Source organism: Phyllostomus hastatus, unplaced genomic scaffold (assembly GCF_019186645.2).
Source record: "Phyllostomus hastatus isolate PE091 unplaced genomic scaffold, TTU_PhHast_1.1 phas_contig_399, whole genome shotgun sequence".
Classification (NCBI taxonomy): domain Eukaryota; kingdom Metazoa; phylum Chordata; class Mammalia; order Chiroptera; family Phyllostomidae; genus Phyllostomus; species Phyllostomus hastatus.
In genome coordinates this window covers 676103-698964 of record NW_025333871.1, presented here as the reverse complement: position 1 = coordinate 698964, position 22862 = coordinate 676103, and the positions used below count along the sequence as shown (strand labels likewise).

Here is a 22862-nt window from a genome sequence, read left to right as displayed (position 1 = left end):
TGTTTCATTGTCTTTCGACATTTACTATTGCTGAGGTCTTTATCCATCCTCCCTTTCTAATTTTGTAGAATTTTTCTTTCTGCAATACTTGTTTTTCCCAGAAATCTAGTGAGCAAATGCTTTTAACTCAGGAATAACTTCTTTGCTCATTGATTCTATTCCAAGTGTTCTTTTATCTTCCTTAGAAACACCTTTAATTCTTACATCAGAATCTCTATTCTCTGTGCTTCATATCTTTTCTCTCATTGTTTCCAATTCATTATCATTTATTCATACATTTAAAACCATCTCGTTTATTCATTACAGAGCTTGATATTCTGTAGTGTCAATTCTGCTCCTTATTGCCTTTTATTTTGATATGGTGTTTTAAATTTCCCTGTAGTCCTTCAATTTTATATTTTTCTTATCTTAGAAGTTTTTCTATACTATGGATTTCTACTCTAATTTTATTGATTTCTAGTTTTCTGTCATCCTATTGAGGACACCAATTTTTAAAAATTTATTTAGGAGACCAAAATAGTTCATTTTTAGGGCAATGGTGTTCTAAGTCTTTACAATTATACTCCTTTCTTTGGTACTACAATTTCCTCTTATTTCCCTAAGCAGGTCTACTTAATTGTTTTCTTGGGAAGTGATATCAAAAATAAATAAATAAATATGTCTTCTGTATATATAGTGTATATATCATATATGTATACAGATACATATATATAGTGTGTGTGTGTATATACAGCTAGGTCTTGTGTATATGTATTAACTATTGTGTATTCCTATTGAGTCTATTCCATTTTTATAATGGTGAATTCTCTCTTCTTACATAATTAGCTTGAGTTAATATTTACACATAGCTCTGAGATCAGTTCTGCTTCTAGCAGATATTTTTCTATTACCACTCTATTCTACTGAGATTAAATCAAATTCTATGGCTTGAATCTCTTAATTCTCAACTAATGACAGTATCATTAGTTTCTAACATTCACTTCTATCAGCTTTTGTCCACATCTTACTTGGAGAACTAAATCTTGTTATTTCTTGTTACTTGGTGTCTGAACCTATGAATGTGGAAAACTGGGAAAAGGAATGGGTGAGAGTGCATTGTGGTAACCCCAAAGAGCAGCATGCCTGCACCAAAAGGATGATTCCTGAGTTTTCTAGTTGACAGGTTTAACATCTTGATATCCTATCTAAGATAAAGGGGTGATACAGTCTTTTCATATCTATTGTCATAAGTAATTAAAATTTAAAAATTAAAAATTTAATTAAATTTTACTTAGCCTATATTAATTCTTCCACATTTGAGCAACAGGCCACCAGTTTTGAGTTTCAAGTTTTGTATGTTTTCATTTTTTTCTGTGGCTGCCTAGGGACTTTACAGGAGAATCAAGATGCTATTTCATAGATAGCCAATTTCAGTTAAACCAAAATATAAGTAAATGTTTCGAAGTATTGATCACACAGCATGATTTCATGCACATAAAAATGAACAGAAAAAAAAAGACAAGAATGAAACAGGACAAATTTTCACCTTAAGTCTTTTATATATTTCATAGTACATATAGTATTTATAGTAGAAAAAAAATACACTTTAATTTTAAATACATAGGAATCCTCCTAAGGATATCCTCTTGAAGCAAATGATTTTTAGGGGTTGTTAAGGGAAACTGTAAATGTTGTGTGGGATTATTTGGGTTATTTATAGAATTTCTTCCCAGCTGCATTTACTGGGCTTATGGTTAAGCTGTGATTGAAGCTGTAAACTAAATGAACAGAATTATAAGTTTTTTCTGTGATTACTGTAAAGATGTAAATTCTGATCAAACTTCCTATGATACTCATGGCATTTATGGGATTTCTCTCCTGTGTGGACTTTTTGATGAATTCGAAGAGCTGAGCTATGACTGAAACCCTTACCACACTTAGCACATTGATAAGGCTTCTCTCCTGTGTGGACTCTCTGATGAATATGAAGATTAGAGCTGTGACTAAAGCCCTTTCCACAGTCATCACACTTATAGGGTTTTTCTCCTGTATGGACTCTCTGATGAATGAGAAGATGTGACCGCTGACTAAACCCCTTGCCACACTGTTCACATTTATAGGGCTTCTCTCCAGTATGTACTCTTTGATGAGTGTGAAGCTTTGAACTCTTGCTAAAGCCCTTCCCACATTCATGACAAGTATAGGGTTTCTCCCCTGTATGGACCCTCTGATGAATGCGAAGATCTGAGCTGTGACTAAAGTTCTTCCCACAGTCGTCACATTTGTAAGGCTTCTCTCCTGTATGCACTCTCTGATGAATCTGAAGATTTGAACGCTGGGTAAAGCCCTTACCACAGTCATCACATTTATAGGACTTCTCTCCTGTGTGGACCAACTGGTGAATTCGAAGATTTGAGCTCTGACTGAAGCCCTTACCACACTCATCACATTTATATGGTTTCTCTCCTGTGTGGACTCTCTGATGAACATGAAGTACTGAACTCCGACTAAAACTCTTGCCACACTGATTGCACTTAAAAGGCTTCTCTCCTATGTGAAGTCTCTGGTGAATGTGAAGCAATGAATTTCTACTGAGGTCCTTACCACACTCAAGTTTATAGAGTTTCTCTTCTGTGTGGACTCTTTGATGACTGTAAAGACTAGAGGTCTGACTGAAGCCCTTACCACACACACTACATACATAAGGAATCTTCCCTGTGTGGACTGTCTGATGCAGATGAACACCTGTGCTCTGACTAAAGTTACTGTCAGCTTCACCACATCTGCATAGCTTCTTACCTATGTGGATCCTCCCATGTCTGTAGAGGTCTGATCCCTGAGAGAAACATGCTGTGCTAACAGAGCACTGGTAAAACTTTTCTCCAAGTTGATTTCTCTTGTGGAAAACACATTGTGAGTTCCAATAACAAATCTCCTTACATTTATTATATCCACAGTATTTCTCTTCCACAGAATCTTTCAGTAGGTCATTTCGGCATATGTCCTCAATGTACTCTGGAAGACCTTCCTCTTTTGGGATATAAGAATGCAGAACTATGAGCTTCTGTTCTTTTTCAATGGAGAGATTTTTCCTGGATATGCCAATACAGAATCTGCTTCCTTGAAAACCATGTGGATCACTCATATAGATTTCTCTACCACTGTTTTGAGTGTGTTTTGTGTCAAAGGATTGCCAAGGTATAAACTTTGTATGTTTTAAGTTCCTGGGACTTTTGCCTTCCAAAGTCAGTTCATAGTTCCCATAACCTGGTACTTGTGTGGAGAACACTAACCATTGTTGATAGTGGAAAAGGTCTTGCTGCTTTAGGTCTTTCGAATCTATCCCTTGAATGGTTCCCACATAGTGCTGGTTCTCATATGTCTGAGGGCTAACATTTCTCCAGCCTTGCCAGCGAAAAAGATTTTCATGTTCTAAATATCTGAGTCTTTCTTTTGGGGGCTTGTAGCTCTCCTTCCAGTTTCCTAGGACAATAAACAGATAACCCAGTGGTGATATGAAGGCTGTGTTTAAATATTTCTAAGTACTTCAATCAATGACCTTCAGAGTTATAGGAATATATGTGTGAGTGGGAGTGGGAAAGAAGGGTTATGAGTTAGCCACTCCATATTTGGGTTTGAAATTCATTGTTTTGTTCATGCATATATGTATTCGTTCACTCACTAATTTATTCCACAAACATATCTTGAGCATCTACTACTTACCAGGTACTCTTAGAAATAAAAGAGTAAGGCCAACCACTTCATGGAACTAGTCTTTAAGGGTAGATTTAATTAGATTACTCTATTTGGAGCATTATTTTAAGAAATGAAATACTCTTTCTATTTTTCTGTTCTCAGATGATGTCACAGATTGTCTAAAAACAATGGCAGCATTAACTCTCTATGTTATCTACATCTTTCGGTGTCCCCTTTCCACACTGACTTCAGGCTTGGCAGTACAATCAGCTTCAGTCAGTGGGACAATAGCAAAAGTGATATAAGCAGAGACTTGAAAAGTTTAAAAGTGCTTGTGCATTGCTGTCTGTCCTCTGTCTTGCTGGTTTTGAAAATACTGTGGCCACCAGCATGGAAATGAGTCCAGGCTAACCTGCTTGGAGAGGGACATGTATTCCACTCATACCCATTATTCCCACTGATGCTGACCTACTGCCAGACATGAGTCATGCTATCTAACTTAATCTTAGACCATCCATCCTCAACCAAGTCACTCTATGATAGTTAGTCATTCCATCTAACCAATTAGAATCATAAAAAATAATAATTTATTAAGTCACTAGGTTTGAGATAGTTTGGTATAGAGCAAAAGCTAAGTTATTCAAATAGTATGAAGTGAGAACAAATTTAGAACCACACAAAAGTGATAACAGTTTGTGGAGACCTATGCTTTAAGTGCAATCCAGAAAGTAAGTAAGGATAACAATCACAAATTCCTATTAATTACATAGCCTAGGTGTCTTGAAAGATGTCTTGCTTTGATTATCTTCTATTTGCCATCTGATTTAAGACCCATTTTTAAGACTATTTCTTCTACCTCAGTACAATACCTAGATAAATAACTAAAATATTCAACAAAACTGATCCCAGAAGAAACTATTCCCTAAGAGCTGGGATAAATTTACCTACTGACATGACATTTGTGTAGTTCTCACACATGACTTCTCTGTAGAGCTTTTTTTGAGAAAAATCCAGAAATTTCCACTCCTCCCAAGTAAAAATAACAGTCACATCTTCATATGTTACTGCCATCTGGTCAAACATGACGCTTTCCAGGAAGAAAAAATCTAAGTGAGAAAATAGACAAAGAAAAAGACATTCATCAGGTTACAAGTGGCAAATCAAATAGAAAAATAAAGAATTTCAATAATGAAGAAAAACAAGAAAGGTAAGAGGAGACATAATAATGGTAGTCAAATGGCTAAATAACATTTCTAGTCATTGAATGCTATCACCATCATAAGAAACATTTATATAGCATTTGTCTGATAACTTTGCATATATTTCAAGTAAGTGCTTCACATATATTTCAAGTGATCATCACAGTAGTCCGATCTTGTAGAAACCATTACCTCCATTTTACAAATTAGTAAACAATGGTTATTAAAAATTAAGTAAATTCTCAAGATCCATGCCTACACAATGAAACATTAATCACAAATAACTCAAAAGTGAGAAATTTCAGTGCTCTTTTATTTTTATGTTTATTAAATACAGGTTAAAAGTTGTAAAGATAAGTCTACTTTAACATAAATGAATGTATAAATAGAATTTAAAAATTGGAACACTCAGAAACCTAGACTCCAGGACTGAGAACTGGTGTCAGTGTGGAAAATAAGTGAACTTACTCGTCCCTCATTTTGTAAAAAGCACAGAAAAATAAAAATCCAACATTATGCTAAAGAAGCCGTTGACAGGAGAATATATACAGTAATTCCATTTTTAAAATGTTCAAAAATAGGCAAACTAGCCCTGGCCGGTGTAGCTCAGTGGATTTAGTGTGGGCTGAGAGCTAAAAGGTCACTGGTTCAATTTCCAGTCAGGGCACATGCCTGGGTTGTGGGCCCGGCCAGGTCCCCAGTGGGGGCCATGTGAGAGGCAACCACACATTGATGTTTCTCTCCCTCTCTTTCTTCCTTCCTTCCTTCCCCTCTCTCTAAAAATAAATTAATTAAATCTTTAAAAAAATAGGCAAACTAAACAATTTTGCTTAGAGATGCAGATGTAGGTAGTTAACACTATTTTAAAAAGCTAAGGAATAATAAACACAAGACTTAAGATAGCAGTTGCCTCTCTCTAGGCGAGAGAGGGAATGAAACTATGATCATCAGGGAACTTTGAAAAGTATTTGCTGGTCTAGATGGTGGGTGTCCATGTTATTGTATTTTAAAGTATATATATGTTTTAATATAGTCTTTTGCATTGTGTAACACATCACAATAAAATTTCAAATTAATCAATATACAAAATCCAATTACATAATTTAGAAAAAGAGTTTGGACATATAAATAATAATCATGGGGGGTGGGTTGGGGTGGAGGGATTGAGAAAAAGGAAAAAGGACTTGCAGACATGGACAACAGTGTGGTGACTGCTGGGGGGAGAGGGTGTAAGGGGACTAAATGGAAATGGGAAAATACAATAAAGATTAAATAAATAGATAATTACTTTAAAAATAACATTTACAACAGTAATTTAAAAATATAAAGTTTTAAAACAACAAAAACACTTAAAACCTATATAAAGATAGCTTCAGACTTTAGAAATACTCCATCATCTTAGGGAAATAAATATAATTTTGTTCTCACAAAACCTATCTATATTTTTAATGGGTTCCCAACTAAGATATAGTATTAAAAAGTTGGGAGGAAGGGTGTATCTAACAAACTAATTTGAAGTGCTTCCATGAGAAAAAGAAAAATTGTGAAAAAGAAATAATGAGGAGAGACTAATCCAATGGTATATTAAAACTTTAATAAGACTTCTGTAATTATATCACAGGGTTGACATAGGAATAGAGAAGAAAATCAGTGAAAAACACTAAAAACCTGGAAATGGACTCAAATATAGCAATGAATTCTAAACATGATAAAGATGATATCAAATTCTTGAAGGAAAGATGGCTTATTTAAATAATGATAGCACCTGGCAAAAAAAAAATTAAGCTAGATTACCTGCCTTAGTTCTTATGTCTTAGTGACTAGAAAGTTATACCAGCTATGTATATTTTAAATAATAATAGCAACTAATTGTTATTTCTATTTGTCAAGAACTATGCTGTTTGTTGGTTTTTTTAATATTTCATTTATTGAGACTTCCACCAAGATGGAGGCATAGGTGATAGGTGGATGCACGGTACCTCCACGCACAACCAAGATTGGAACAACAACAATTTAGAGGCAGAATAATACCCAGAACTGATAGAAAATTTATCTGAATGCAAGTCGGACAGCCAAGAAGTTGAAATAGACCCGTTTATCCAGACCGGGAGAGGCAGAGGCAATCAGCTGGGCGCGGGGTGGCGTCATGGAGAACAGGGAGAATTGGGCGCATAAGGCAACCATGAGTGTGTAAGGTATCTGGGGCGCGCAAGATCGCAGCAGGTGGACCCTGAGTATGCAAATGGCAGCTGGCAGACCCAGTGAGACGGCAATTGTGGACCAGGGCAGAGCACACAACCCAGGATCCCAGGGAAGGGACTGAGGTCCCAGAGAGAACAGAGCTGCCACCATTGTTCCCTCTCGACCCTGCCCTCACATACAACATCACAATCTAGCGACTATGGTGCCCAGCCCTGGTGAACACCTAAGCCTCCACCCCTCACCATAACAGGAACGACCAGACCAAAAAAAAAAAAAAGAGAGAGAGAGAGAGATGGCTCAAATAGAAGCACAAATCAGTGCCCCAGAACTCATCCTTTTGAGCGACTAAGAGATAGCTAACCTATCAGATGCACAGTTCAAAACACTGGTGATCAAGAAGCTCACAGAATTGGTTGATTTTGGTCACAAACTAGATGAAAAAATGCAGGTTACCATAAAAGAAATGATGGAAAATGCACAGGGAATCAACAGTGATGGGAAGGAAACTGGGACTCAAAACAATAGAGTAGACCAGAAGGTAGAAAGAAACAACCAAACAGGAAGGAATGGAGAAAGAAGAATTCAAAAAAACGAGGAGAAGCTTAGGAACCTCCAGGACATATTTAAACGTTCCAACATCCGAATTATAGGGGTACCAGAAGGGAAAGAGGTAGAGCAACAGATTGGAAACATATTTGAACAAATAATAAAGGAGAACTTCCCCATTCTGGCAAAGGAAATAGACTTCCAGGAAGTGCAGGAAGCTCAGAGTCCCAAAGAAGTTGGACCCAAGAAGAAACACACCAAGGCACATCATAATTACATTAGCCAAGGTAAAAATGAAGGAGAGAATCCTAGAAGCAGCAAGAGATAAGGGGACAGTAACCTACAAAGGAGTTCCCATCAGACTGTCAGCTGATTTCTCAAAAGAGACCTTACAGGCAAGAAGGGGCTGGAAAGAAGTATTCCAAGTCATGAAAGACAAGGACCTATATCCCAGATTACTCTCTCCAGCAAAGCTTTCATTTAGAATGGAAGGGCAGATAAAGTGCCTCCCAGATAAGGTCAAGTTAAACGAGTTCACCATCACCAAGCCCTTATTATATGAAATGTCAAAGAGACTTATCTAAGAAAAGATTTAAAAAAATATGTATAGTAAAAGGTCAGCAAACTCACAATTATTAACAACCACACCTAAAGCAAAACCAAAAGAAACTAAGCAAACAACTAGAACAGGAACAGAACCACAGAAATGGAGATCACAGGGAGGGTTAGCAACAGGGGAGTGGGAGCAAGAGAGAGGGGGAAAAGGTAGAGAGAATAAGTAGCATAGATTGTAGGTAGGAAATAGACAGGGGGAGGGTAAGAATAGTATGAGAAATGTAGAAGATGAAGAACTTATAAGTATGACACATGGACATGAACTAAAGGGGGGGGAGTGGGTGGGAGAGGGTGTTCAGGGTGGAGGGGAGTGAAGGGGGGAAATGGGACAACTGTAATAGCATAATCAATACAATATATTTAAAAAGAAAAAATATTTCATTTATTTATTTTTAGAAAGAGGGGAAGGGAAGGAGAAAGAAAGGGAGAGAAACATCAGTGTATGGTTGCCTTTCGCATGCCCCCCACTGCACTGGGGACCTGGCCTATAATCCAGGCATGTCCCCTGACTGGGAACCGAACCAGCAACCTTTTGGTTCGCAGGCCAGCACTGAGCCACACCAGCCAGGGCTTGTACTAAGTGTTTTACACATTTGATCTCATTTTACCTTCTTAAAGATTCTATACAGTAGGTTCTATTTTCCCAGTTCAGATGAGGCTGTTTAAGTAACTGAATCTAGTTTGTATAACCAAGAAGTTGTAGAGGTGTGAAACAAGTTTAGGTAGTGAGTTCAGTGCCTGTATTTTATCTAATATACTATACTAATAAAACACACTGAAAGGTTAATATATTCAATATCTAAAAGTTTCTAACTTTTACTTCTTTTTCCCCAAAATAGAAATCACCATGTTATTGTATGGAATATTCCCAATATGTAAGCTGTCTTTCTTCCTTTTCCTTATCCTCACTGACTGAATGAAAAACAAAAGCTAATTTCCTCTTCATTACCCATTAAATATACCACATGTACAGGAACAAGATTAATTACATTCTGATACCAGTATAAGAATTGAGAAATGGTTCCATGAAACAGGCCAGGGGTAAAAGTGATCTGTGTTACAAATGTGTGTGTGTATATAAAGAATTCAGTAATTTGAATATGAAAAGGTAGATCCACAATGGAGAAATGTTATGAGAAAAATTTTAAGTGGGAAGAAAAAAGAATGCTTAAGTTTCAGAGTTAAACTTTTAAAAGAAACCATAAAGAAATTGAAAAATGAAAGTGATTATATATATTAGATTTGGGGATGAAGATGAGCTTTCAAAGCAAACCTATATGAATAAAAAGAAGTAAGATTTCACTTTGTGCAAATTTTTAAAATTTCAAAATTTTTTATATATACCAATTTCTCTTTATATATGTATCTTAGATAAACCCATATGTGTATATTTGTACATATGTCTGTATATGTATGCATATATATCAGTGTTTGTACAGATTAGTAAGTATGTTTGCATATTAAGTATTATATAAAGGACTATAAGTCAATTATGGCTGCCTCTGGCTGATGTGCAGGGGACTCTGAGTGGTGCACAAGAATAAGTGAAACCAATAAAATATTTAAAAAAAATTTTTAAATATGTTTATTGATTTTAAAGAGAGGGGAAGGGAGAGAGAAAGCATGAAACATCAATGTGAGAGACAAACATTGATTGGTTGCCTCCCATTGGCGTCCTGACAGGGATCCAATCCACAATCTAGGTATGTTCTCTGACCAAGAATCAAACCTCCAACCTTTTGGTGTAGGGAGGACGTTCTAACCTACTGAGCCTCACCAGCATGGGCCCAATTAAATATTAACAGCCCCCAACAATATGGCCTTACCTTACACATTCATACTTACTCTCTACTGCCACTAGCCCAGTTTCCATTATTTGTCCCCTCAAATTCTGCCTGAGATTAAATGGTGGTCTTCCTTCTGGAAAGATATCTTCCTATACATAATTATTATCCAAATCTGAGTTGCTGTTCCTGTCTTTTAAGTGACACTCATTCTAGCACTGTTTAATGTGCAATAACTTTAGAAATTACTATTAATTTCATATGGTTTATTTCCCCAATGTTAAGGAAAGACACATTCTTATATTTATCTCAGAGCACCAACAATAGGAATTATATAAAAGACTTGAATGACTGAGTAAATGTTGGGAAAAGATACTGGGTGGGAGGCAGGGGCTTGATTCATAGGAGACTTTGGAGGTAAGAGAGGAATGTACAGTATTTTATTTTATCTGGTCCATCCATTCCCTGACCACTTCCATTACTCCCACTCTCCATGGAGAATTCAGAGGCATTTAAAAATAAGAAAAGACAATCCCACTCACCTGGGATCAGACAATGGGATAAGTAGTGAACATTCCTTCCTACTTTGTGCTCTTCTTTTGGGTAAGGGTGGAGTGTTGAGGATGCTGAGCTGAGAAGAAAGGAGGAATGAAAGGCTAGGCATGACTTGAAATTCCCAAACCCACTACAATCCCCACATACTAATGGGATATAACCCTAGACCCCCGACAAAGAGATCAGAAAGAGCCCAAGAATATTTCTGTTCCCTTTCCAGGGCCAAGAGAACTATGAGGATGGCACCCAAGAGTACCTTATTTCTGACCCTCTAGAAACGTCAAAGGTACAATGCTAGTTTGAGTATGAAAACACAGTTTGATCTCCTAGTTTAATCCAGGGGTTCCCAACATGAACAGGTGGGAGAGCAAAGCTTGCCTGAGCTCCAACCCCCCTTCCACGAAACCCGACCCCGGTGCCAAAAAGTTTGGGAACTGCTGGTTTAGTCCCTCCACAGAGGCAGGTGCTCTATATAATTTAACTTCTTGAGCCTCAAGGCTTTCATCTTTTATTATTAACAAGAACGATAAAAATCATTCTAATTGCTTGCTAATAGAAATAATAGCAGGGTAGTTGAATTGTTTCTATTGTTTGTTTTTCCTATTTTATTCATCAGTTAAAAAGTCCATTACTCTCCCCTACTTGTTACAACAGCAATACTGTATTTACTACCAGAGCACCCAGAGTCTTTGAAAAGGATCCCAGATCCTGATCATAGTCTCAGCTCTTGTCAACAACCACTTGTGGAACTTTGGGAAGGAACAAACTTGTAGACCTCCCAAGGCCTCACTTTCCTCACCTGTAAAATGGAGGCATGAGCCTTCGCCACCCCAGTCCTGCCTTGCTGATCACAGGTCCCTGGGGAAAATGATAAAGTTAAGAGTTCTCTTTTTTTCTCGAGAAAAACCTCTCATGGGTGTCCCAAGAGCGGGACAAGTGTGGGCACCCCAATGCGCCAAGGGCTGCCCAAGTGTCTGGATGCAGACGGACAAATGATTCTCAAGGAACAGGATCTGCGCGTCTCAGGGCCATGATCTGTGCGGCCACTGCTCTTGCGGCCAAGACCAGCGCAGTCTCCGTTCCGCGTCCAGTCCCTTGACCCCAGGTGCGTCCCAACACCCCTCATTCTGACATCCTGGGTGCAGAGCCTAAGCTGGCTTTGGCCTTGTCTCTCCTTCCCCTTATTCAGTTTTAACAATCGCGGGGTGGGAGTGGGACGGCAGTAAAGAACTCACCTACACACTGTCTCCAGGATGTCTAAGCCTGACCCGCCTCTCAGCCTGATTCAGTCACACCTCTCCCCGATCCTGTCAGCTTCTGTCTCAGTGCTCCCGAGAGTCACTTACGAAGCCTCTCAGAACGCCCGACCAAATCACTCCGACTACAAGGAACACAGCCCAGCTAGACAGCACCGAAGCCGCAGGCCTTGGAGGGGACAGCCCGCTCGTTTCCGTGGAGATGGGAGGGGCGGGCCAGGAAGGCGAGCGCAGGAGTACGTGGCTCCTGATTGGCCAGAAAGATCGAGGTGCAGCCCAGCCCTCTGAGCGACGGATGGGGGCCCAGCCAACCTCAGATTCTGAAGAAATAGCACTCTTCTAGGTGCTTTTAAGGCCCCTGGGAACCAGGGCAGGGCTGGAAGTTTTGAGAATGAGCAGCGGGCCACGGAGAATTGTGGGACCCTCACAACCTGCTAGTGCGGACCCCCATCAGGAACCTGGGGAATCCCTTGTTGTCAGATTGCCTTTGGAAACCAAGCGTAGTAACTCCCGTGGTCTCACACCTTATGCGTAATGGACCGCCCCCCACCCCAGAGCATTAGCTCTGGCCACAGCACTATCCCTAAAGTCGAGGTAAGAGTCACGCAACCACGAGAAAGACTTTTCAGGTTCCACTTTCTGGTTGCCGGCGACCAGCTTCCCTCCGGGGTTGGATCATGGTTTCCTGCCTCCCCTCTTCCGGATTCCTCTGGTGATTCCAGGCAGAGACAGGAAAAGCTAAGGTGGGACCCAGGTGGTTTCGTGGGAAGGAGTCTTTTCACGGTGAACCTGACAACAGCAGAGATCCGAGCATCTGCTCTTGTTATCTAGTTGTGTGTTGTCTTAGGAAAATGTTTTCATTTCCTTAAGCACTGCCCCTGAAATTTGGGCTGTATCCACAGTATTCAACGATTTAGTAGATAAGGAACCTTTATCAGGGGAGTCTTTTAAAGCAAGGGACTCCTTGGATTCTAATCTGACTACACCACTTACTGGTGATGTGACCTATGTAACCTTGGTTGAATGACTTGACCTTTTGGTGTCAGCGTCCCCACCCACCATTAAAGAGGAATAATAACAGTAACCATTTCATAAGCTTACTGTTAGAATGAACTGAGTTAGTATAGTCCAAATGCTTTAGTCTTCCATACCATAGGAAACATTACATAAATGTTAACTATGTAAAAACTGTCCAATGTTTAGCAGGAGTCGGTGATCCTGGGCCTACCCCTCTCGTCCCCACTTCAAAATGAGCCCCTGAATTTCTTATCAAGAGTATAATTTGAAAATCATTGTGCGTGGACCAGTCCCTGGCTTTAACATTCCAAGGTAATATAGCATAGCATTTAAGAGCTTGGGCTTTGCTGTCAAACAAAACTCACTTTAAAACCCATTATTGTTATCCATTATTAATCTTTTCCCCTCAGTTTTCTCATCTGTAAAATGAAGATTTTAATAATTGTAAATAGTTATAGTTGAGAAAATCCTAAATGTACAGACATTAACCAATAAGGTGGACTCCTCTGCCAGGCTGCTTCCAACCAGTAGGATATCAGTCCTGATTGTTAAAGAATAAGGGAAATAATCCATGTAATTTGCTTTATCAGCATTCCTGGCACATGAAAACATTAAATGTTAGCTGTTGATGTCATTATTTACCTTATAGTCTCATTTTCATTTATTTTCTTAATCCTCACCTGAGGATATAGTTATTGACTTGACAGAGACAGAAAGAGAGAGAGAGATTGATTGGCTGCCTCCTGTATGTGCCCCGAGTGGGGATGGAACCAGCAACCTAAGGTATGTGTCCTGATGGCGATCAAACCTGCATCCTTTTGGTCTACAGGAAGACAATGCAACCAACTGAGCCCCCAGCCAGGGCTTATCTTATAGTCTCATTTTTAAAGTGTGCTTTGAGACTAAACTATTGTGTATCAGAGGATCTCAGAGGTGTAATTGAGTCCCCTGGACTTTGAGTTTTGTGAACTTATTTCAATTTGATTGTGGAACCCAGGGTTTTGTTGCAAACAACTGATTGTTTGCTAATTAATTAAAAACACTAATCCTTAAGATCTTCCACCCCAGACACACTAATAATGTCTTCATGCTAAGGTTGGGATATACTGGGGGAACATGGGGCTTTTCATGTAAAAGAAAGTGAATGGGTCTCTCATTTCATAAGATCATTCACTGAACAGGGCAGTAGCTCTCTGATGGATCATGGTGGAGGTTCTCAGAAAGGGCTTCCTAACGAGCCTTTTATTTCCTGTTCTAGTTGTCTACTTCTCCTAAACATAGAGCTGGGGATTATAGAGGGAAAACTTGAGCTTGGAGCACTGGTTTAAAGACTTGATGTTGGACATCCCTCTCTCTATCCATAGTTATGGGCTTGATAAAAACGTGGAGAACAGCATCAGAGCCTAGGTATGAGAACTTGACAGTCGTCACTTCAAGAAATGCTTTCTTGAAAAGAGGCTGGATCTCAGGTCTTTGGATCCCTTAGGACAGTGGTCCCCAACCTCCAGGCTGCAGACGGGTACAGTTCCAGGCCTGTCAGGAACAGGGCCGCATAGCAGGAGGTGAGCTTGAACATAATGCTCTTGAATCATCCTGAAATCATTGCTCCCCACCACAGTCCATGAAAAAATTTCCTTCCACAAAACCAGTCCCTGGTGCCAAAAAGATTGGGGACCACTGCCTTAGGAGACTTATATAAATTTACTGGGGTTCTTTGACTCTCAAGAGGCCAAGAAGATAATGAACATGTAGGCTGACTGTTCCCTGTGCTGGGTTTGAGATATTATAAGGTGACCAGGGAGCAAGATGGTTTATCCAGGTGCCTCATTTGGAAAGTGTCAGTCTTCATGCTTCTATTCAATAGCCAGCATAGGTAAAGCCCTCTTGCCTCTTTGTCTTCCCCAAACTGTGGGACTACTGCCACTGAAAATATTCCATTGAGCAGACCTGAACCTCAATGAACTTACAAAGACGAAACAACTAAGGAATCCAGTTACCAGATGGAGAATGATGAGTAGAAACAAACAGAATGTGTATTTAGGGAATATAACAGCTAGAACAGTAGATTAGGTGTTAATAACAAAGAAGAGCATCATTATAGCATGAAGACTTTTTGGAATTTAAATATATAGATATAGTTTTAAAAATAAATTTAAAATTTAGAAGATATCTATATTTATATCTGTATATATCTTCTAGTTAAGCAGTTTAGCAATTGAATTGGAAATGGTCACCTTTGAGACCCAAATATTGGGTTGCCCAAAATGTCTTTATGATTTCTTCGGTAAAATAAAAGACACATTTTTCATTTTCACTGGTAACTTTATTGATTTGGATATTTTGAATATGTCAGTTTTCTCCCACTATTGACTTCTAGTGGGCAGAGGCCAGGGGTGCTGCTACACATCTTCCAATGCATAAGACAGCCCCACAGCAAGAATTATTTGGCCAAAATGTCAATAGTACCAAGAAACTTCCCAAATGACTTTTGACACATTCGATCAGTCACAGCACCTTCACCATACACTGCACGAATCATTTTTTTCGCATTGAGTTGTGTTTTTACCTTTCTTGAAATAATAAAGTATAATATACCCAAAATGTTGTGTATCTTCTGCCAGCTTCAATATTAAAATAGTTGGGCAAAAATTAACCAATTTTGATAATTTTTTAAGAAGTGCACAGTCATATGATGGCTGTCACAATACAATCCAACAAAATTGTTTTGAATGAAGTTAAAGGCAACTAAGCACTACTAGAGCCATTGTATGTAAAAAAACAAACAAAACTTTTGGCCAACCCAATACTGGATCATTTAAAGAAATATCTCAAAGCACACAGGATAAAAACACAGATGCAAATCTTGAAGAAAAAAAGATAACAGATTTAAAGATAGATCTTTGAGACCTAATATGCATACAAACACAAAAGTTCCAGAAGGCAAAAAAAAAAAAAAAGTAGATAGAAGTGAAGAAATAAATGAAAAACAAAATAATAGAACTTTCTCTAGTTGGAAAATTTTTTTAAAGTTCTGAATCTGAAGATCTAAAGAACTCATGATATTTCAGTCTAGATTAATGAGTAGATATAGGGAACCAATCTGATTGGTGTGGCAAATGCCGCCCAGCTCTATTGGAAAATGGACAGGTGTGAGTTGGCACACAGGAAGCCAAACCCACAGATTGGCTTTCCCGTGGGAAACCAGGCCTGCATTATACCTAGGTTGCTTTGAGGCTTGCTTTTGCTAAAACTCCCTCACCCTGAATTGAGGTAGCAAATGTTTACTGCATATCTTTAAAGTAACTTCCTAAAATCTGTGCTAAACTTCTCAAGTATGGAGTGTAACAGGTTCAACCACTTCTCCCCTTGATCTGCAACATCCTTCTCTTTGAAGTAATTAGCAACATTCTTTTCTTTGTTATCTGTAAAAGGTAATCACCTGCAGTGAACCTGTGTAGAGTAAATGAGGACCATCTTCCATGTAAAGTACCCAGAAAAGCAATAAAAGCTTGTCCAGGCAGGGGTTGGGGCCCTCTCTGTCACCGAGAGAGTGGCCGTGCAGTCCATTTTTCTCCACAGACTTCTGTAGTCTGTGTGAATTTGTCGCAACCACAACACATGGACCCCATGGTCTGAAGTCCATATCAAGTAGAGACTCACACTAGGCATATACAGATATAATTCCTACAAAGTAAGGATGAAAAGAAAACTGAAACTTTCAGGCAGAAAGTACAAGAAAGCTAAAAAGAAAAATGACATTAGACTTCTCATTTGTAATGTTGGAAGCTAGAAAATCATTAAATAACAACTGTAGGCTAGTAAAATACAGGGATGGCAATCTATCAGCCAAAATATAGGCACCTGTCCTGGTGAAACAAATATTTGAGGATTTGTAAGAATTCAGTCTACATCATTTAGGTCTCCCACATCTAAAGAATCAATACAAGAAAGGACTAAACAAATAGCAAATAAGCTAAAAACAGAAATAACTCAGAAAAATCATGAGAAAGGAAACAGAGGAAGTCATGATGCAAAATAAATAAGATATATAAGGTAATATATAAAGAATGCAATAAAGTATCAGTCATTGCACTGAAGGTGACTAGATTAAGTTTTCTTATCTAAAGGCAGAGGTGGGCTCAAGCGCAAAATCCAGCCATATGCTGTTTATAAGAACCACCTATGCAGTTAGTCAAAGAGCTACCAGGAAAACAAAAAGAGCAGAAATGTCAGTATTGAGAAACAAATTGAAAGTTAATTCCAGAACCAAGAGAGAGATAAACTTTATACATTGATAAAATATATAATTTATGAAGTATAATAGTATTAAACCTGCTAAATGCACAAGGCAAAATTGTATAACTTTGAGAACTTGATTTAAAAATACAGTTCTATAAGAAAATTTAATACATTTGTGTCAGAATTACATCTAGGAGACAAAAAAACTAAATAAAGCTATACAGAAGTCGAAGAGTATAATTAAAAATCTTAACTTAAGAGGTATATAGAAACATGTATCCTGAGAATAAAGAACACATTTTTATATCCCTAGAAAATTAACAAAAACTAATTATAAGCTTTGTCATCCTCATTCTCAGCTTATGAATGTGCTTGTAATTGCTCTTATTAGCTTTGTACCATATTAGTATAGTTTTACGAGGAGACATATTTAAGATTTTTCTGAGTTGCTTTTTTCTAGTAACTGTTAATTTAAAAGATTTGCATTTTCCATTTTATTATTTAGCATTTTTAGAAAAGGAAGGTCTAAAAAATGACTTTTAGCAAAAGTAATAGAGAAGAGACAAAACAGAATTTTCTGTAAGAATAATGCAATTGGGAGCAAGTGATACTCCCCACAAGGGCTGCTTTCCATGGAAGAGCTAAATCAAAAGGGAAAAGAAGCCAAAAAATGCACTCAAATATATGATATTGTAAAATTTAAGTGTTTATGTAAAATTAAATATGGTCAAATATATGTAAATGAAAATGAAAACTATTTAATTCCTTTTTTAAGGTGCAGTTTGGGATTTTCAGCTTCTAAAATTAAGTCTCAGTTTTTATTTTTATTGAATAAATATGTTCCAATTTATGGTTTCATAAGCATGTTAGAAATGATTTTAGAACCCAAACCTGTAACATTAATAGCTTTCAAAGATGTACATACTGTGAATATAATATTCAATACATTACTTCAATGGCTATTATAGAAGCAATTAAAATAGTTGTCTGGAGCCCAAACCAAGAGAGTTTACTTTGTTTTTCTCTTACTTCTATGCTATTGGTTATTCTTTTGAGTTAGTTTTTACATGAATCTTATACCCATATTTTTCAGACCATAAGATGCACCTAGGTTTTAGAGGAGGAAAATAGGAAAAAAAATTTTGAAGCAAAAAATGTGGTAAAATATTTAATAACATAAATAACATAATATTTCATCCATGTAAATATAAACAGAACTCAACAGCAGCATTAACAACCATTATTCCTCCCTAATTTGGGGGTGGGTGCATTTTATAGTCTGAAAAATATGGTAATCTAGGGTTCTGATTTCCAACTGTGATTGCAATTACTAGACCCATCTTGCTAATTAGCATGCCTGAGCCCTTAGTATCAGTTCTAAAGGATTTAGTTGTTTAATGCCAATGAATACTGGCTCCTACTTCTCCAATAAGGCTTAAAGCTCTCTATGAAGATTCCAGCTGGAGAAATGCTACTTTGAACAAGGTTATGGACAACTCCAGAATCTCCCAAATCTTGGAGCTATGTCAATTGGAAAAAGTCTTTGGGATGGATAACCCTGAGAAAAAGAAAGCCTTCTTAAGGAGAACATACATTTGCACATTTGATCTAGAGTCCTCTTATCTGAGAGAAAATTCTAACTCCTGCAGCAGCTGGAGCTAACCCATCTTTGAGATCCGATAATTCACATAGGAGCGGTTCTAGTCAAGTGGCATTTGAATAAAATTGCACTATCCATATAGCAACACAGAGCCATGGTGACCATGGTGCCTGATTTCACTCAAATGTTCCTGAAATATACCAAGCAGGCTCTTACCTGAGGGCCTTTGCACTTGCTATTTCCTCCTGCAATTGTCCATCTCCCAGATCACTGCATGGCTCATGCCCTCGCTTTCTGCTAATGCAACTCCCATAGAATGTGTTCCCTTTCCACCGGAAGAAAAATACAGTTCACCTCCTGGCCCACAGCCCCTGCAGTAGGTCTCTTAATCCCACTCTGTTTTTCTTCACAGCAATGATCACCATCTGGTGTGCTGACGTTCATTGCTCATTATCTGCTATCATTCAATACAATGTAAGCTCCATGGGAGGTGGGTGGTGGAGGCAGGAAGCAAAACTTTGAATGTTTTTGTTCACTGCTAGAGAGAGCCCAGAAAACTGCCAAAGACGAAGTGCTCAATAATTACACGGATGGATGAATAAAGGAATGCTGTTTATTGAGAATCAGCCATCTGGGAAAGGTCAACAGAAGCTAGGGTCCAACTCCTAGACCCCCTCTTCCTCACATGTTACTGGTTGACAGGAAAGGAAAAAGGGTGTGCACCCCCAGCTGTATTACACGCATAGGATCCTATATTGAACAATGTATCTTTTTCCAAAAGCTGTGGGTGGTGGAGCGAGTGAGTCCCCAACGCAGGCCGGATGTAGGGCTAGGGAGCAGCCCCTTGCCAGGCCAGCCAATGAGAAAAGAGCTTCTCTGGGCGGGCCTGGAGGGTCTACAGCGCAGGCGGCCCACGGAAGGAACTTAACACGTTTGCTCTGCGCGTTTGCTCTGCCCGCGGCGGAGTAGGGAGATCCGGCGGTAAGACCCCAGAGCCAAGTTCCCCTTTGGCATAATCAGCAGGTGCCAGTTGAGTCCTCCCTTTCACCTTTTTCCTTTCCCTTTTTGGTTCGTGGGTTTCAGTGCTGGAAATTAACCTTCGTTGCCAACGCCCTTTGTGACCCCAGGTATGGAATGACTCTCCTTTTCTCCAGGTGTGCTTTGCCCGCTTCCAAATCGGAAGTTAGATTCCGTGAGAGTCTTTGAGAGCCCACGTAATGTGTGAGAGGCAAAGATAGAGATGCGGACCTGGGGCCTAAGGCGCATGGGGAAAAGATTACAGGACCCCTCGGGGTGAAGAACTCTGGTGGCTTGCGGGTGGGTGTGGGCGCAGGCAGAGACCAGGCAGGAGAGGGCACTTTCCCTGGGCGAGGCCGTGGTCAGCTGTTGAGGCGGGGAGCCCAGGACTGGGTTGAGGACGTGCAGAAGGAGTCCACTTTGGGTGGGAACCTAGTTCGTCCTGAATTCAGTTGTTACGATTATTCCTACTTTCACTAGTCCTGTTGAATTCGAGCACACCTCACGCAACCCTGCCCAAAGCAGGTGTTGGTCATCCAGTGCGAGAAGATTCCCTCCACCTGTGCTCCTCCGTGATTCTTCCACATTGTGCATCCTCCAAGCTGCTCTCCTATTGAAGACGAAACAGCCTAAAACTTTCCAGTCCCTGTGTACTACACCAGCAGTTTCTCTCCTTCCTACTATAGTTTTAGAAAGAAGAGCACTTGCTTGTTCCCTGCATGGAGTCACACTCTATTCATAAAAGTGGGGCTTTACCACCCTCAGTCTCTCCCAGCAGTGGCCCAAATTGCTTTCTCTGCAGAAGTTACTAATTAAGCTCCCACCCACCAAATTTGAGTGCAGTGGCAGGCATTCATTTCTATGTGGTTTTGGGATTTGACAAATTAATATTGCCTGCCTTTTGCCTTTTTATTGTTCCACTTATTTAAGGAATGTATTGCCATTAAAGAAAGTTGTCACTAATTGTCCTAAACTGCAAACACAACCTTGGTTAGTATTTGGCATATTTTCTTAGTACTTTTTTTTAAATGGAGAAGTTTGGTTTTAATTCCATAGTTATAATCCTTGTACTCCTACCATATGCTTTTAACCCTGCCTGTGTTGCATATTGTTACGTGGAGAGGTCATTGAGATGGAAAAATCAAGGGTGCCATATTTTTATGCATGTACTTCATTAATCATAATTGAATTTTAATTTGTTGACAGTTATTTACTCTTCTAAATAAACACCCCAATGCACAAAACTTTCTTTTCTATATTTGGGATACATTCCATTGGATAATTTTCTAAAGGAAAGGTTACTGGTTAAAAAGTCAGGCATAGTTTTAAAACTCTCCACAGCTGTGGACTTGCAGCTTTGCAGAGGTGTAGCAATTAACATTCACACTAACTATATCTGCCCCATACCGTTCTCACCCTCATATGGTATTATTTTTAAAGCTTATTTTTGCCATTTTGATTATTGTGAAGTGTGGTCAACTGGTTTGTAACAGTTTTTATATCTGCTCAAGTTTGAACTTTTTCTGAAATACTTGTTAGCCATTTGCCTTTTTTTCTTTATGGGTAGGTTATTGGCAGTAATTTACTTTTAGTGCTTTGCTTATCTAGTTGTATATTATGTCTTTCTAGTGATATGAATATTTTTAAAACCATATTTTAGTGTAAATTATAATTCATATAGGAGAGTTCATTAAGCATAAATGTACAGATTAGAGAATGATTACCAAATGATCATCCATGTAAACCAGGCTGGAGCAGAACGTTACCAGAGTCCAAAAGCCCCAAGGGCACCTCCCTGATCACAAATGCCTCCTTCCCTGCAGAGGTAACATTAAACTGACTTTCGTGGTAGTTACTCCCTTACCTTTAGACCATTTTAAAAATATGGCTTTAACTCCTGTGCTTGCATCCATAAGCAGTATAGTTTAGTTCTTGAATTTTTAGTGATCTTTTTTATAAATGGAATTATATATGGTATATATTCTTTATGGGCTTGACTTCTTTTACTGATGGTGTTTTGAGATACATTCTAGTGGCATGTAGCTGCAGAATATATATTTTCAATACTGTCTAGGACTTCATTATATGACTTTACCACTATTTATTGACTCTGCTGTAGGTGAATTCTTGCATCTTTTCCAGTGCATAGGAATTACAAACACTGCTGCTGTGACTTCTTGTATTTCTCTTGGTGTACTTGCACATGCAATTCTGTTGGGTATATTCTTAGGAGTGTAATTGCTAGGCCATAGGGTATGCAGATCTTCAGGTAAAAAAATAACCATTTATTTTTGCCCTGGCCAGGTGCTCAGTTGGTGGGAGTGTTGTCCCATGCACCAAAAAGTTGTGGGTTCAGGTCCTGCTCATGGCACATATCTAGGTTGCTGGTTTGATCCATTTCAGAGGGCAACTGATCAATGTTTCTCTCTCCCTACCCCTTTCTCCCTTTCTCCCTCTAAAATCAATAAATATATCTTTGGGTGAGGATTAACAAAAATAATAACTATGTCTTTTTAATGGTTTTAGAGTTACAGGAAGAGTTCTCATATACCCCCTCACATCTTTGTTAGTATAGTATATTTGTAACAACTAAGGCAATTAAAACTATTAAGTCACAATGCAGGTTGTACTTGTTTTATCCTAGTTCATTTTCTATACAGGTATACCTAGCTTTATTGAGCTTCACAATTAAAAAAAAAACAAAAACAAACTGAAGACAAGATTCCACCAGCAAAAAAATTATGACTCACCTTATCATGGTTGTCTGGGACCAATCCACAATATCTCTGAGGTATGCCTGCTTAGATAGATCCTTTCTAGGATAACACATTACAATACATTTAGTCATCTCTTGTCCTTAGTCTGGGTTGTGGCCATTTCTCCCTCTTTCATTGTTTTTGGTGGCCTTGATAGCTTTGAGAAGTACTAGTCAGGTACTCATCTTGGGATTTTATGATGCTTTCCTTATGGTTAGACTGGGATTGTGAGTTTTGGAGAGGAGTATCACAGTGTCAACATCCTCAGCACATTGTATTGATAGTGCATACTGTCTAAAATGATTGCTGACTAGTGTTACCCTTGATCACCAGGCAAAGCCAGTGTTTATGAAGTTTGCCCACACCGTAGATCATCAAGCACTGTCTACAACTGGCAGGGT

The 22862-nt window shown here is 38.7% G+C and overlaps 2 protein-coding genes across 9 annotated transcripts in view; one reads left to right on the top strand and one right to left on the bottom strand.

Moving 5' to 3' along the window:
• Positions 1 to 1518: 1518 nt before the first annotated feature.
• Positions 1519 to 12021, bottom strand: ZNF214 (zinc finger protein 214). Of its 4 annotated transcripts, none has more exons than XM_045842481.1 (5): positions 11812 to 12021; positions 11376 to 11434; positions 10564 to 10652; positions 4620 to 4781; positions 1519 to 3462 (listed from the first exon to the last, which is right to left on the bottom strand). In XM_045842481.1, the coding sequence occupies exons 2-5, from the start codon at positions 11390 to 11392 to the stop codon at positions 1772 to 1774; spliced, it is 1959 nt and encodes a 652-aa protein (XP_045698437.1). In that variant the 5' UTR covers positions 11393 to 11434; positions 11812 to 12021; the 3' UTR covers positions 1519 to 1771. The 4 variants fall into 4 exon arrangements, with proteins under 4 accessions (XP_045698437.1, XP_045698438.1, XP_045698439.1 ...); XM_045842482.1 differs by having other exon boundaries at positions 11923 to 12021; XM_045842483.1 differs by lacking the exon at positions 11376 to 11434.
• A 7549-nt stretch (positions 12022 to 19570) lies between these two features.
• NLRP14 (NLR family pyrin domain containing 14) overlaps positions 19571 to 22862 on the top strand; it is a 55067-nt gene continuing 51775 nt past the window's right edge. For 3 of the 5 annotated variants that reach the window (XM_045842490.1, XM_045842486.1, XM_045842491.1), the window contains exon 1: positions 19607 to 19711. The gene's annotated coding sequence lies outside the window, so the exon portion shown is untranslated. The other 2 variants (XM_045842487.1, XM_045842489.1) reach the window with 2 other exon arrangements.